At 40.5% G+C, this 16,465-nt stretch overlaps 1 protein-coding gene across 1 annotated transcript in view; it reads right to left on the bottom strand.

Annotated features, from left to right (window-relative positions):
- Window positions 1-16,097, bottom strand: part of LOC145394033 (protein turtle homolog B-like) — a 354,094-nt gene extending 337,997 nt beyond the window's left edge. Inside the window, exon 1 of the mRNA XM_080268003.1 lies at window positions 16,022-16,097. Within this exon, the coding sequence (XP_080124129.1) occupies window positions 16,022-16,073 (52 nt within the window). The 5' untranslated portion in view covers window positions 16,074-16,097. The remainder of the gene's footprint in view (window positions 1-16,021) is intronic.
- Window positions 16,098-16,465: the final 368 nt, after the last annotated feature.

Here is a 16,465-nt window from a genome sequence, read left to right on the forward strand (position 1 = left end):
GTGACGGATTCGGGACCTCTTCGTCGCGAGTACGGCCAATTTTTTATTTATTTATTTATTTATTTATTTGCATTCCGAATGTATAGGACAAAATCGCCTCGACGCAATTGCTTATACGCAGGTAATTGAAGTAGCTGAAGGTCATTGCGTTCGCCACTGAAAATACGTATTAAAGAGATTTTACTCTTGAGATCTTCACCAGCTATGTAAATAACTTTCAGCAATAATTGTACGATATAAAATCTGCTCTGTTGTGATTGTTGGCAGCGAAAACTTAAAATAGCTACTGGTAATATTGTATTAAAAACAAGAAAGATCCTGATAATCTCATAGTGTCTGTACTTTAAGCATATCATCATCTTAGAAGCATGGAAACTGCTAACGCTTGAATGAGAGATACTTGTGTCTCTGAAATTCCAGACTTCGAAATGATCACCTATGCTGTGTTCCAGAATGACAATAACACTACTTTTACTGCCAAACACACTGTTTTTCATAATCGACAGACTTTATAGAATGCTTTCAGTTGGAACAGGATGTAATTTTCATTTCATTATGATTTCCTACTGAGACGGTGTGTACAGAACGTGTATTGAAAGTTTACAGACTAACTAGGAGCCGTTGCGCACACACACACACACACACACACACGAATTTGCCGCCAGTTGTGTGATGTGTGGGGCAGAGTGACGGGACCCACGTGAATTTTTAACACAATCGTTGGTGTTGCTTGCATGCTTTAAAAACATACACCAATTTTACTCTGTAGGCTGCTCGAATTTCAGTTTTCCAGGCGAACTTCAAATATACCCCCTGTGGATAATTTATCAGTTTCAGATACGTGTATTTGCAGGAAGATAACTCACAATCATAAATGTATCGAATATTACCTTACTTTCTTTTCCTTGAAGATTTTGTCCTGACCCTGCATTAAGATGCTTAGCGTGTTCCCAGAGTTTACCCCTCATCAATTTTTTGATGTAAGGAAGAAAGAACCAAAGGCTAGAAGGACGCAAGACTGTTCCCTCCATATCTATCTATCTATCTATCTGTCTGTCTGTCGTTTCCATCGCGGCGTTCACAAATGACACTTACGAGCATACTACTATTTATGGACGACACCCAGGTAAGCCAAAGTAATTAAGACAAGTAATGACAGGTAAATTAGGAGCGAGAGGCACCTAACGAGACTGACAGTGAGTCCTAATGACAGACGCCCTGAACTGTGACAGCATTAATGAATCTTCCACGAAAACTGGAATAATAATAATCATCATCATCATCACTGTCATCCTCATCATAAGAGTAGCAGCAGCGGCAGTAGTAGTAGTAGTAGTATTAGTGATAATATTAATAATAATAATAATAATAATAATAATCTTGAACTAAATGACCATATAACACTAAGTAATTCAATAACAGACCATTTCAAGGGATTCCTGCCAATCAGACACATTATAAACACTGTCTTAAGTATTCAAACTACCTTGGATACACTGACCTGTGTGTGTGTGTGTGTGTGTGTGTGTGTGTGTGTGTGTGTGTGTGTGTTTTAAGGTGGGAGATAAGATGGAGAGTCGGAAACTATGCTTAACCTCTTCCTTTAAGCTGTTGTTTTAATATTACTTTACTTAATACCAGATGACTGTATTTGTTATTCCTGATGTCCTTTATTACTCTTGTTATCACCTCACGATTTTATTCACCTCACGCCACCTGATGTTGATAATAATAGTGATGTTGATGTTGATGTTTGTGTTGTTGCTATTTGGTAGTATTCATGTTGGTGTTTTTTGTTTTGTTTGTCCACCCCTTCCTTTGTTGTTGTTGTTGTTGTTGTTGCTGTTGTTGTTGCTGTTGTTTATCCTCCTGCCCTCCATTCCAGCATTGCCATATCTACCAGCTTGTTTGTGGGTTGAAGTGTCATCTCACTGTGGTTTCTGTTTCTCCTTGGATGTGGGCCTTACGCTGCACACACATAAATACACGTACACACATACATGCAAATACATACGTACATACACACATACACGTACATACACATTTCGATATACAGTACACACACACACACACACACACACACACACACACACACACACACACACACACACACACACACACACACACACACACACCTTTTCATTATGCCAACACACGCACACAAGCCGGGGTTGCGTGTGTGGTGCAACCGATAGGAATTCACGTATTCACATAAAGAGAGAGAGAGAGAGAGAGAGAGAGAGATGCACTTACGGTTCAATTACACACACACACACACACACACACACACACACACACACACACCAGGAAGGGCCAATGTCACTTGTCCATAAAGTTTTGAATGGGAGTGAAGCGGAATTGTCAGGGAGAGAGAGAGAGAGAGGAGGTGGGGAGGGAGAGAGGAGGGAGTTACAAAGAATAAATATGGGTGTATGTGAGAAATAAAAATGTATGTGAGTGTGTGTGTGTGTGTGTGTGTGAGAGAGAGAGAGAGAGAGAGAGTTGGCTGCATAAAATTATAACTGTAATGGATTGTTATGCATTATCTATTTTTTATATTTTTCAGTGCTTTTTTTTTTTTGCCATTTTCCCTGATTAGATCATTGTAAATAAGCTTGAGGAATATATATAGGAAGTTAGTTAAATATTATAAGAAAATTGGAAATGGGTGAAAAAGTAGGCAGGAAAATAGGGAGGTTGGTCGAGAGAGGGAGAGGAAAATTGGTGGAGAGTGGGAACGGAAAATTGGTGGAGAGTGGGAGAGGGAAATTGGTGGAGAGTGGGAACGGAAAATTGGTGGAGAGTGGGAGAGGGAAATTGGTGGAGAGAGGGAGAGGAAAATTGGTGGAGAATGGGAGAGGAAAATTGATGTAGAGTGGGAGAGGAAAGTTGATGGGGGAACGGAAAATTGGTGGAGAGAGGGAGAGGAAAATTGATGGAGAGCGAAAGAGAAAAAGTTGTGGAGAGTGAGAAAAATATTGGTGGAGAGTGGGAGAGGAAAATTGATGGAGAGTGGGAGAGGAAAATTGGTGGAGAGTGCAAGAGAAAAATTGTTGGAGAGTGGGAGAGAGAAATTGGTGGAGAGTGAGATATACAGGTAATTTAGCGTGGAAATAGATAAAAGATAGATAATATAGGTAACATGGCGATAGATAGATAGACAATTTCCTAACATATATATAGAGAATTATTATAGGTAGAAAATCGATCAAGAGGCAGGTGATTAGAAAGGGATTAGCCGGAAGGTAGGTAGGTAGACAGATACGTAGGTAGGCAGGTAGGTGTGTAGGTAGGTTCGTTGGTTGGATGGTATGTGGGTAATTAAAGGTACGGTACATTGTTTGGTAGGTCTGGTCTTTTATCCCCCTCCTTTCTTCCCTCCTATCTTTCCCCCCCCCACCTCCTTTCTACTCTCCCCTCCCTCCCTTCCTCCCTTCTCCCCTCCACTTCTTCCATTTTTTTCTCACCCATTCCCCTCTGCCTGTTCCCCTCTTTTTCACCTTCCTTTCATTCATTCATTGCAACATTCATTTTAATCATCGTTCACATAGTCATTCATTTAGGACCAATTCGCCTAAGTCTACATGAACTGGTTAGGTACTTATTCTCACGGGGCCGGAACTGTTCTCACGGGGACCGGAACTAATCTCACGGGGCCGGAACTGTTCTCACGGCCTTGAAATAGCGAAGAGGATTTGTTCACAATTAACCAAGTTTGGGATTTGAGCCTCTTATATATAGTGATGACTCATGGATATTGACAGTGCAGAACTCTCTCTCTCTCTCTCTCTCTCTCTCTCTCTCTCATTAAGTTTGCAAATGTATTCAGGTATTTGCGTCACTTTTATTTTTTTTTCACTTCCCTTCGTATTTCATCTCTCACCTTCCTTCCTCCTTTCCCTCCTTCCTCTTTTCCCCTCCTCCCTTGTCTCATTCATTTCCTCCTTTTATTACACACCTTTCTCTCCATTTTTTTCCTACCGTATCTCCTTCCTGTTCTTCTTCCTCTTCCTCCTTCCTGACTTCTTCCAGTTCACTTTATGTTCATTTTTTCTTTTTCTTTTCTCCTACATCCTTTCTTCTTTTACCATTTCTCTTCTGTTTTTGCTTTTCTTTCTCCTCTCTTTCCTCTTTTCTTTCGTTTTTCCATTTCTTCAGTTTTTTCCCCTTTTCTTCTCACTTTAACTGTTCCTTTTCCTCCTTCCCTTTCTTCTCTTTCTCCCTACTCTTCTCCTCCCATATTTATTCTTTTCTGTGGTGCTTTTCTTCCCTCTTTTTTTGTGTTGCATTATAATATTCTCTCTCTCTCTCTCTCTCTCTCTCTCTCTCTCTCTCTCTCTCTCTCTCCCTAAAAAAGGTGGCCAAGATGAAAATGCCTTTCCAATTGCAGTGCAAATTCCAGATACAAGTAATTAATTCCCACGTTCCAGCCTGGTCCTCAGTATTTATCGGCAGAATTTGAGCTGTACTAAAGCCACACAACTACCACAATTACCACAACTACCACAATTACCACAATCATTGGTGTTTGTCTTTTTGTACCATTTATCACCTTACACCACTACCACAACTGTCTTAGCAACCACTTTCTTCCGATTTAGTTCCACAATTACCACAACTACATTATATTTTTCATGTTCTACCGCTACACAACTGCTACAACCCTCACAGCTCCTATAATTACCAGTCTCTTGGGGTTCATTTTTTTGGTTACTATAATTTCTTCGTTCTTCACCTCTATATTCACCTCACCTCACAGTACACCTTTCCAATTAACACATCACCTTCCGCCACACACCTGTAATTACCACAGTTACACTTACATTATGATGCTAAAACTACTTATCTTCTCTTGTTTCATTCTACTCCTACCACTTCGACTACAACTACCACAGCTGTCATAGTCTAGTCCCATACCACAGCTACCACAACTACCACAACCACATTTACCACAGCTACAACTACCACAGCCACATTTACCACAACCACAACTACAACAACCACAACTACCACAACCACAACAGTCTCCTCCTGTCTCAGTCTGCAGCTACCACAACTGACATGTTCTCCTTTCGTCTAGTTATACAGCTACCACAACTACCAGCGTCTCTTCTCTAGCTTATGTCTACACCTGCCACAACTACCACCATCTCTGCTTCAGCCCAACTCAACAACTACCACAGCTACCACAATATCAGTCTTTATAATTTCTAAATCTCTGCAATAACTCTACTCCAGCCATGTCATCTCGAGTGTACCACAGAGAGAGAGAGAGAGAGAGAGAGAGTATTGTAAGTCAACGCATTATTATGAAGTTAAGAAAGAGTCATTATCACAGATTAGAGATAGTGAGAGATGTAAGGGTAAAAAGGGAGAAAGATTACATATATAAGAGAGTAAGACGTTGTAAGTTAATGAGATAGAGAGAAAGGTATGCATCAGAGAAATTAGTGATTGAGAGAGAGAGAGTCAGACAGACAGACAGACAGACAGACAGAAAAAAAAAAACAGCGCGGTAAATGAAGTGCTAGGATAAAAAGCAGTGAAAGAAAAAAGAAAGAAGTAATGTTGAATAGAATAAATAATTAAAACTATAAAAATAAAAACTGTATGCCTGCTGAAAAAGTAACAGAATGAGAAACGAAAAAAGAGTGACAAGAGGTACAAGTGAGAGTGACATTGAAGGAGAGTGACAGAATTGCAGTGTGACTTAAAAGGAGTGACAGGGAAGGAAGGAGAGAGAAATGCAGGGTGTGATAAGGAGAGAGAGAGAGAGAGAGAGAGAGAGAGAGAGAGAGAGAGAGAGAATATAGAGCCAACCTGCCTGACCGATTGTGTGAATGTCAGAATCGCCCCAGGAGGGGAGAGGATTGCATACGGGAGCAGGGGTGGTAGTTGTGGAGTGGTGGCAGTTGTGGAGCAGGTGCACTTGTGAAGGCTGGGGACGAGGGGCAGTTGTGGTAGTGGTGGAGAGCTGGAACGGACCACGAGAGGGAGTTGTGTTGATAAAAGAGACAAAGTTTATTGTAGTTGTGAAGGTTAGCTTTGAGAGAGAGATGTGGAACTTGTGGAATTGTGATAATAAATGATGAAAGGTTGTAGTAATTGTGGGGATGTTTGTGGAGCAGTTGTGGGAGGATAGTGGTAGTTGATGTAGTTATGGTAGACGATGATCTAGGTACGAGGCGAAATTGTGGTAGTTGCGGGTTAAATGTGAGGGGGTTTTGGTAGTTGTGGGACTTCATGAGACTGAGTCATTGTAGATATGGAGATAGCTGTGAGAGAGAGCTATGGTAATTGTGGAGTGAAAAACATAGGGATTCATGGTAGTTGTAGGGATGACGTAACAGAGCAGGTGTGGAAGCTGGGTACGAGAAGAGGAGGTGGTAGTTGTGGAGGCTGAAAACCCGTATGGTGTGGAGTTTGGGTAGTTGTGGAATTGAGATGGTACATGAGAGTTGTGGCCGAGGAGAGCAGGTGGTGACAGTTGCGAAATTTCTTGCGAGGGATGAGTTTGGTGGGGAGGGAAGATTTTGGTGGTAATGCAGTTGTGGCGGATTGGTCGGTGTTGATCAGTGTAATACGAAGATGGGCCGCGGAAGAATTTTACTTCATTTTACAAGCTATTTATCTGAACAGAAAATTTGGCTCATATTTGTAGTTTTTCGTGCTGGGGAGAATCTTGCGGGCGTCTGGCCTTAGGTTCCTTCTTCCTTGCATAAAGAAAAAAAGTCGCCACTACTGAGGCAGCCTTTCACTACGATGACGTCCTGTGTAATTGCCACTACCAGACGCTTTTATTCAGCTTAGGTTTTTTTTATATGAAGGGATTTGATACTTAATAACCATCATTAACCTTGTCATTACTAAGGGGCTGTACTTCTAATTAAATTCGTCTTCAAGAAACAGGAATATAAGTAAGCGTCTTCGGTCTGATGGAGTTGATGATGATGATAGTGTTGGTGGTGGTGATGTAGTTATGGTAATTCTGAGATGCTTGTAAAATTGAAAACATAAACTGGAAGATGTTGTGGAAGATTAGTTGAAAGTCGTACAGGGAATATATAAACTTTAACAGAAACTATCATCATCATCATCATCATCCATCTTTATCATGGTCGTCATTGTCATCTTAGCCATCGTTTGTACTTGTCGTCGTCATCATCATCATCATACCATCATCATCATCGTCATAGTATATCTCTTATATCTGGAATGAGTATGATAAAAAAAAAATCACTAGAATATAAAAAAATTCCATAAACCGTGCAATAATGACCAGATAAATAAAAGGTAGAAAAATAATAAGAGTAATGATATCCCATTTATTTTTAACCATCCATTACCGCTGATGATAACCCATTAATTTAGGTCGTAACTGATGGCTAAATGTTCTCATCATCAGTATACACCTAATTATTTTTTATTGTTATTATTAAGCATATTTTATCTTTTATCAGTTTTTTTTTTTTTTACACAATATTGTACCTTTACCTGTGCCACTGATTCTTGTTATTATTTGTTATTTAACTCTCTGATGGCGCTTATTTTATTATTATTATTATTATTATTATTATTATTATTATTATTCCACCCCGCGCACAGTATTTTGATTGGGGTGATGTTTTGCTCGGGGTTTGTGTGTGTGTGTGTGTGTGTGTGTGTGTGTGTGTGAACAAAATAACTAAAGCAAAGATGTGGTAAAAAAACGTGGAAGAATTGAGGGTCAGCCATGTTGTTATTGTTTATTATTATTATTATTATTATTATTATTATTATTGCAGTAGGTCAAAGGGATTCCGTCTTGAGAACAGTGTCAGAGGTCAAAGCCACAGGGCAAGGTCACATGTTATTACCTATAGCACAAATAGTTCTGCTTCAAAATAAACCAAACTGTGGAATGGTTGAGGGTCAGCCAAGGATCAAACGTCAGATTCATGGGACGAAATCTTCTCACACACATCTAATCCGAATTTATCTTGACTTGGTGGTAGGGTTAAGAGGCTGAGAAGAATGAAGAGTATAATTCTGTTTTAAGTTAGGTTTTCAAATACTGTCTGTTCTTATATTTTTATTTTTTTCTTAGAGGGAACATTGCGGGCTTCTGGCCTTTGGTTCCTTCTTCTTGCATTAGAGAGAGAGAGAGAGAGAGAGAGAGAGAGTGGAGTTAATGGGACGTGAATGTAGAGATATCGCATGAAGTGGAAGAAAATTCATTGGTGTGTGTGTGTGTGTGTGTGTGTGTGTGTGTGTGTGAGAGAGAGAGAGAGAGAGAGAGAGAGAGAGAGAGAGAGGGAGGGAGAATATTAAATCTGAGGAAGTAATAAGATGTAAGAGAGGTAATGAAATATTGAAGGTGCTTTGATGAGATAATTAAAAGGAGTGAAAGTTAATGTGTGTGTGTGAGAGAGAGAGAGAGAGAGAGAGAGAGAGAGAGAGAGAAAGAGAGAAGGGAAACGTCAAGAGGACCGTCCAAGATGAAGGGATAGGCGGGTGATGGATGGAGGGGGAGACGAGATGAAGGGAGGGAAGTAGGGGAGGGAGGGACGGACGGTTTGAGAATGTTTTATTACCGCTTGTCTTGAGAGAGAGAGAGAGAGAGAGAAGAGAGAGAAAGTAACTGAACCTCGACTGAAATAGGAAGGCTGTATTGAACCCTGTATGAATGTGCTCAGTTAACCTTGAAATCTGAGAGAGAGAGAGAGAGAGAGAGAGAGTAAAAGAAATGGCTAGAGGAGGAGCGAGTGTATGTGGATGAACCTTGATATATTCCGGTACATACATACATACATGCTTGATGGAGGTGGTGGCTCAGTGGTCAGGGAGGCGGTCTGATGTCCAAAAAAGCACGAGTTTGAAGCCAATCTGAATTTATATATGTATCTCCAGACGTCATAATCGCAGAAGGGGTGGCTATAAGCAAATCGTCTCCATGTCAATCTGTCCTCCGTCATCAGGCTGCCCTCTCCCCAACTCACTCCCCAGACTCATAGACCTCTGCCTCATAAAATCATATATGTGGGACAAAGAGCAATTTTATAGTTTGAATGTCATTAAAAAAAGAAAAAAAACACACTGACCTTCCACAACACCCACCAACATGGCATAAAAACACCGCCATGCACACCTTACACCAGTGCTAAATGTGGTACCGTAATATGTATTCAGTATGGACGGTGGGGATCAGTGCCAGAGTGGTGACATGTGTAGGTGTGTGACGCACAAGAAGGCCTCGTTTGGGTACGGGCTGTCAGGTTTTTGTCCAGAGTCTAGTACACTGAAAATACATACATACATACATTATACATACATACATTATACATACATACATACATACAGAGAGAGAGAGTGTTTGCAAAAGAGAGATGCCGTGGAAGGAATAAATGAATGTAAGATTGATCAAAAGGAAGGGAGAGAGAGAGAGAGAGAGAGAGAGAATTTAATAACAGCGAAACAGAGACTACTATGGAATGAGAAAGTACGAAAATGTGAGCCAGGTTGATAAATTTCGTTTCACCTCTCTCTCTCTCTCTCTAACACACACACACACACACACACACACACACACACACACACACACACACCAAGTTTCACCTCCCTAATCATATGTGTGTTTTGCAATCCTTTCCCAGATTGCAGTGGGAGTTGCCAAATTGATTCGCCAACTAAGAATAATGGGACAAAGAGATGCTCAAAGTTTTACACGGAAAATATATCACAGTTTCACCAGATTTTCCACTCTTGAAAGTTTCCCAAATTTCGCTCCCCCTACCTGCCCAATCCACCTGTCCCCTTCCCCTCCCCCTCCCCTTCCCTCTCCATCTCCTTCCTGCTCCCCCTTCTCCCACCCCTACTCTTCACCGTCCTTTCCCCCACCTCCTCACCCCACCCAGTATTCCCCTTCCGTCTCCCTTCTGCTCCCCCTTTCCCCTCCCCTCGCCACCACTTCCCTCTCCCCTCACACTCCATATCATCTCCCCTATCATGCTCTTCTTTCCCTTCCCCTCCCCTCCTCTCGTCTCCTCTTCTTTCCCCTCCCCTCCCCTTCTCCCCTAGCAGCTGAACCGCGGAACAAATTATGCATGAACAATTTGTGGCTGAAAAATAGAGAGAAAAATGTCGAAAAAAATCACGTATAAAAGCCATTGGACCCATGAAAAAAAAATTGATTTGATATTTTTCGGAAAAGTTGGGTTTGGTAATCACTCCCGTTTTCTTTCCTGCCGTGTAAATTGAAGTGTTTGAAGGGGGTGTATTTTATTTCTACCTGTATTTAAACTGTGTGTATATTTCTCGATTCTGGACTGGGAACGAGGTGGGAGAGGACATGAGAGAGAGAGAGAGAGAGAGAGAGAGAGTCGTTACTGAGTAGAGACAGAAGTATCTAGAAATCATGGTGTTGGAATCACTGCTAACACAGACAGACAGACGGATAGATAGATATGTAGATACAGATGGATGGACGGAGAGAGATGGAGACACATAAAGACAGATCGATAGATAAATAGAGATAAAAAGAGAGACTGAGGGGGAGAGCTGGACAATAGTAGTAAAAGATGGAGTGGTTGTATGATGCGGTGTATGATGGAGGGGGGCTTGGTAGGGCATGACGGACGGGTGCTTAGGATGTAGTGGAGAATGAGTGTTATTCTCTCTCTCTCTCTCTCTCTCTCACACACACACACACACACACACACACACACACACACACACACATTATTCTCTCTCTCTCTCTCTCTCACACACACACACACACACACACACACACACACACACACACACACACACAACACACACACACACACACACACACACACACACACACACACACACACACACACACATCCATTACCCTACTTACCCCACCATCCACTTGCCTCTCACCCCACTCACCCCTCACCCCACTCACCTCCATTCTTTACCTCCGTCCTGTTCCCTTTCTCACCCCTCTCCAATTAAAGCCCATTCTTTCTTTCTCATTCCTGACGGTCCATTAGAGAGAGAGAGAGAGAGAGAGAGAGAGAGAGAGAGAGAGAGAAATATTATAGCTTTGTGTATGCATTTCTTCTGTTCATCATCGTTAAGCCTTGAATGTAAAAACAAAATTGTCAATGTCCTTTGATCACTGATAATATTTGCAATTGATGTCTTGCATGTTAAAGTATGATAATCAGATGTTTATATAAAGGAAAACGTCCCTATAACAAGATAAATAATAATGATAATAATAATAAGAGTAGTAGTAGTAATGATGGCGATGATGATAAGGAGGAGATGGAAGACGAGGATGAGGACATGACTAACGAAACGCAGATCCAACCTAGTTAATGATGATGAACTCGTAAGATCTCATTACAGGCGATTGTAGCGGTTTTGAGACGGTGGCAAGGGTTATACTGCCTACTAGTGGACAGAGAGACGGACGGACAGATAGACAGACAGGCAGACAGACGGGATATACTAACTTTCCATCAGAGAGTCAGAAAGAACAGCGCTGCACAGACAGATAGCCAGCGTTATCCATTCATTAGACAGGAAATGACAGTGACAGAGACAGACAGAAACAGGTAACACTCATCCACCATCACCCATAGACAGACAGAAAGACAGGCAGATATACAGAGCAGCAGGCAACATCATCCAACCATTAGACAGACATACACATTATTCACAGACAGACAGACAGGCATGTAACATTAATCATTCTTCATAAACATAGAAAGACAAAGAGCCAGCCAGATAGACAGACAGACAGGTGACATCGCATATCCAACAGACAGACATACACAAACAGGTGACATCATACAGACAGGCGCATAATCCATTAGACGGCAGCCAGACAGACAGAAAACAGCCATGCGAACAAACATCATTCATCAGGCAAAACATACATACATACATATAAAATCAGACATCAGACAGGCGACATCATTTCTCGGACATACACAAGCAGGTGACATCAGCCATCCATCAAACACAGACAGGCGAACAGACAGACAGACAGACCATCCAACAGACATACACAAGCATTCATCATTTATCCCTAAAACAAAGACAGACAGATAGACTAGACGGGTGGACAGTTGACAATATCCATCCATCAGACGTACATATGAACAGACAGACAGACACACAAACATCTTCACCCATGCAATAGACAAACAGAAAATCACATCATCATCCTTCCAACACGTGACCATAATCGTTATCAGAATTAACGTGAAAATCAATGTATCACTTCCATACGACGCGCTCTGAACTCTCGTCTATTAGGTACAGTCGCGGACAAAAATAATGGTCCACCTGTACGATAATCAGTGACACAGTGAACGATGATTTCCAAAAGCCAGTGATGCGATATTCAGAACCTACAAACTTATTAGAATATTATATTAAATTCCATGAGTATTTTGGCTGAAAGGTGGAACGATATCTATGACCACAATTGTATCTAGAATTGTGAAAAAAAAAAAAAAAAAAAGGAAATTAAGTCGATTAGGGAAGGGTGACAAGAAGAACTGACTGGAGCTGTACGATATTTTTTAAATCTAACGAGCTGGACAACTCCCTCATCATTTAATTCAAAGGGCGGTATTCTCGTACGGGTTGGAAGCTTATTAACACCTCTTCCTAAGAGATTTATTCTGCTTTTCACATCCTGCCCTCCTCTCCTGTATTCCTATAATCATTCTAATATCACCATACTCTGCGTAAATACCATACAAAACGTTATTAGCCAGCCGTATGCAAAAATAAATCGGTAAGAGGGAGGGGTTAGGGAGATGAAAATACCGGCCGAAGTCGTGGTTGCAAATAATTCAGTGAACCTTAATTTTGAGGTAGGAATTAGCGTCCTTGGGTTACTATACTCATTTTACTTTAACTTGGCGTAAAACTGCCATCTCCATCGTGAATTCTGAGTTGTAACAGCATATTAACGCTAGATTATGGTGCTAGTCACGAAGAAGTGCAGTGATATGGAAGTAGAACCGTAGTAGTAGCATCTTTTTTTTACGACTGAGCTACGTGAAATAAGCAGCAATAGGACGATGATCCAGGCCAACTGAAGGTGAGATGAGTATACGCCTAGTCAAATCGCCCCTCCAGCCCGACTACACTTGGCCATAACAGAGCCTTCATACTTTGCCAGGTAAGAGTAAACGCACTATAGACATTACGACGATGAAAAAAAAAAAAAAAACGTACGTGAAATTTTGAGACTATTCTACGTGATGACTTTCTTTTATTCATTTTCTTTCTTTCTTTTTTCCTTTTTTTTTTGCATCTCATTCTTGCCGCCACCAGACGATTTTTTTCGGCTTGAGGTGGGGCGGGGTTGAATTAGGTGGTTCAGATTTACCTTTCGTTAACCCCTTCAGTGCTAAAGGTCTTCCTAACGTGAATAAAATAATGTGACGTTAGTTATACTGAAATAAAAGTCACCGTAGTGAAAGGGTTAGCTGAGAGAGAGAGAGAGAGAGAGAGAGAGAGAGAGAGAGAGAGAGGGGAAGTCCTCTTGATGAAGGAGTGAAAATTAATACCTCATCATTACGGTGTCATCATTTCAAAAGAACAACTACCAGACGAAAATATTCAGGGATAATATTCAGAGATTATTTTCAGGGATAATATTCAGGGATTAGTTTTAGGGGTTATTTACTGAGATTATTCTCGGAGAAAATATTCAGGGATTATTTCTAGGGATAATATTCAGAGATAATATTAGGGGATTATTTTTAGGGATTATTTTGGCAGGGATAATATCCAGGGATTATTTTCAGAAATAATATTTATGGATTATTTTCAGGGATTATTTTCAGGGATAATATTTAGAGACAATATTCAGGAAATATTTTCAGGGATTATTTTCAGGGGTAATATTCAGAGATATTATTCAGGGATTATTTTCAGAGATAATATTCAGGGGTTATTTTTAGGGATAATATTCAGGAATTATTTTCATCCCTTATGGTGACGGGGTTAATAAAGGCAATATCTGTCTCATCTACGGTACATTAAATAGTCTAAATAAAATCGTCTTCAGGTGCCACGAATAATCTTAAGACGTCCTCGAATCGTCTTAAGTTACGAATAATCTTAGGACGTCCTCGAATCGTCTTAAGTTACGAATAATCTTAGGACGTCCTCGAATCGTCTTAAGATACGAATAATCTTAAGACGTCCTCGAATCGTCTTAAGATACGAATAATCTTAAGACGTCCTCGAATTGTCTTAAGTTACGAATAATCTTAAGACGTCCTTGAATCGTCTTAAGTTGCAAATAATCTTATGACTTCCTCGAATCGTCTTAAGATGTCTCGAATAATATAAATAAGACGTCCTCGAGGTGAAGAGGTTAGCCACGTGGCCCAGCTGTTTAAGGTCTGCTCCAAACTACGTGAAAATTAAACATACACGTAGTTTTATACCATATTTGTAGCAGACCCCCGAAGTACGTGAAATTCTCTCCAAAGTACGTGAAATTCTCTCCAGAGTACGTGAAATGATCTCCAAAGTACGTGAAATGATCTCTAAAGTACGTGAAATGATCTCCAAAGTACGTGAAATTAACAACGGATTACGTGATTTGCCGTCAAACACATGTGATTATAATTGCAAAGTACGTGAACGTATCCCAAAGTCCGTTAATTCATCCCAAAGTACGTGAATTAATCTTCAAAGTACGTGCATTTATCGTCAAAGTACGGGAATTGTTCGTCAGTTCGTGACTTTTTCGTCAAAGTACGTGAAATTAACGCCAAATGAAGTACGTGAATGTATCGCCAAAGTACGTGAATTTCTCATCAAAGTACATGAATTTATCGCTAAATTAGGTACGTGAATTTATCGCCAAATACGTGAATTTCTCGTCAAAGTACTTGAATTTACAGAGCACCTGAATTTAGCCAGAAATTTATTAAGCGTATCTCATGGAGCACGTGAACTTAGCCTCAATATACGTGTCTTTTAGTGAATTATTATTTTTTTTTTTATGCAAGGAAGAAAGAACCAAAGGCCAGAAGCCGAAAGATTGTTCCATCGAAGAAAAAGAAAAGAAAATAACAACCAAATTAAAACACAAAGCCCGTGGAATTAACGTGAATATAAACCCCCATAGTACGTGATTTTAACAGCAATGTACGTGATTCCAGTTACGTGAATTTAGCTCTTAAATAACAGTTATGTGATTATAGAATAGTACGTAAGTTATTCTCAGTACGTGAAAATAATCTCTAGTTCATATAAATTATCAGTGTACGTGAATTTAAATAAAAGTACTTGTTATGTGTTACCTTGATTTCGGGTGCATAAAAAAGTACGTGAAAAAACACCCAAGTACGTGAAAATAAGTTAAAAAAAAAGATATTACCCACAGTACGTGAATTTAACCACAGAAGTACGTGTTATAACCTCGAATTACGTGACTTTAAGCCCAAAATATGTACGCAAATTTAGCCGTAAATAAACGTGTTATTAACCTGAAATTTCACGTGGATAGAAGCTCGGTACGTTAGTTTAACAGGACGTGGAAAATAATCCCAGCTACGTGAAAATAGCCCCTAACCCATCATCATAGTAGCTACGTGAAAATATCCCCATAAGCTTCGTGAAAATAGGTAGAGTACGTGAATTTACCCCCAAGTACGTGATTTGAAGTACAAGTACGTGAAATACCCAAAGCACAAAATTGCCACAAGTACCTGAATTTACCCAAATTACGTGAATCTAACCCCAAAGTACGTGATTTTAAGCAAAAGTACGTGAATTCAACAAAAAAAAATATTGCTACAAGTACGTGAATTTACCCAAAGTACGTGATTTTAACCATGAATCTGCCTGACAATGACCCCAGTATACGTGAATTTACCTTTGATATGTGAATTTACCCCAAGTACGTGAATTTTACCCCAAGTAGCCTATTTTCAGTCAAGTACGTAAAATTAACCACAAAAGTACGTGAATTTAATTACAGAAACACGTGAAATTAACCACACATGTACGTGAACAACCACAGTCTTACCTTCGGCCGTGACCGTAGGAGCCTTCGCCATCGCTACCACCACCACCATCATCACCACACGTCTCCACCACCACACCGCTCCTCCCCCGATCTTCCTCCTCCTCCACCACATCGCCTCTTCCTCCATACCTCCTCCTTCTCCCCCTCCTCCTCCTCCTCCTCCTCCTCCTCCCCCTGCTTCTCCTAGCATTGATGGCTCACTAGGTTATCTGCTCCCACTCCTCCTTCTCCTCCTCCTCCTCCTCCTTGAATTCTTCTGCTTCCCTCCTCTTTTCCTCCTTTATCTCCTCTTCCTTCCTTTTATTTTTCCTCCTGCTCCCGCCTCCCCGCCTATCCCACTCCCTCCTTTCGTTATTTTCTTTTTTCCAGTCGATTATTTTTTCTTATCTCTTTCCTCCACTTTTTCTCTAAGTTTCTTCCAGGTTATTCAAGATTGTTGCTCGG

This window comes from Coenobita brevimanus, chromosome 26 (genome assembly GCF_032717465.1).
Source record: "Coenobita brevimanus isolate Jiangsu-jjx chromosome 26, ASM3271746v2, whole genome shotgun sequence".
Classification (NCBI taxonomy): Eukaryota; Metazoa; Arthropoda; class Malacostraca; order Decapoda; family Coenobitidae; genus Coenobita; species Coenobita brevimanus.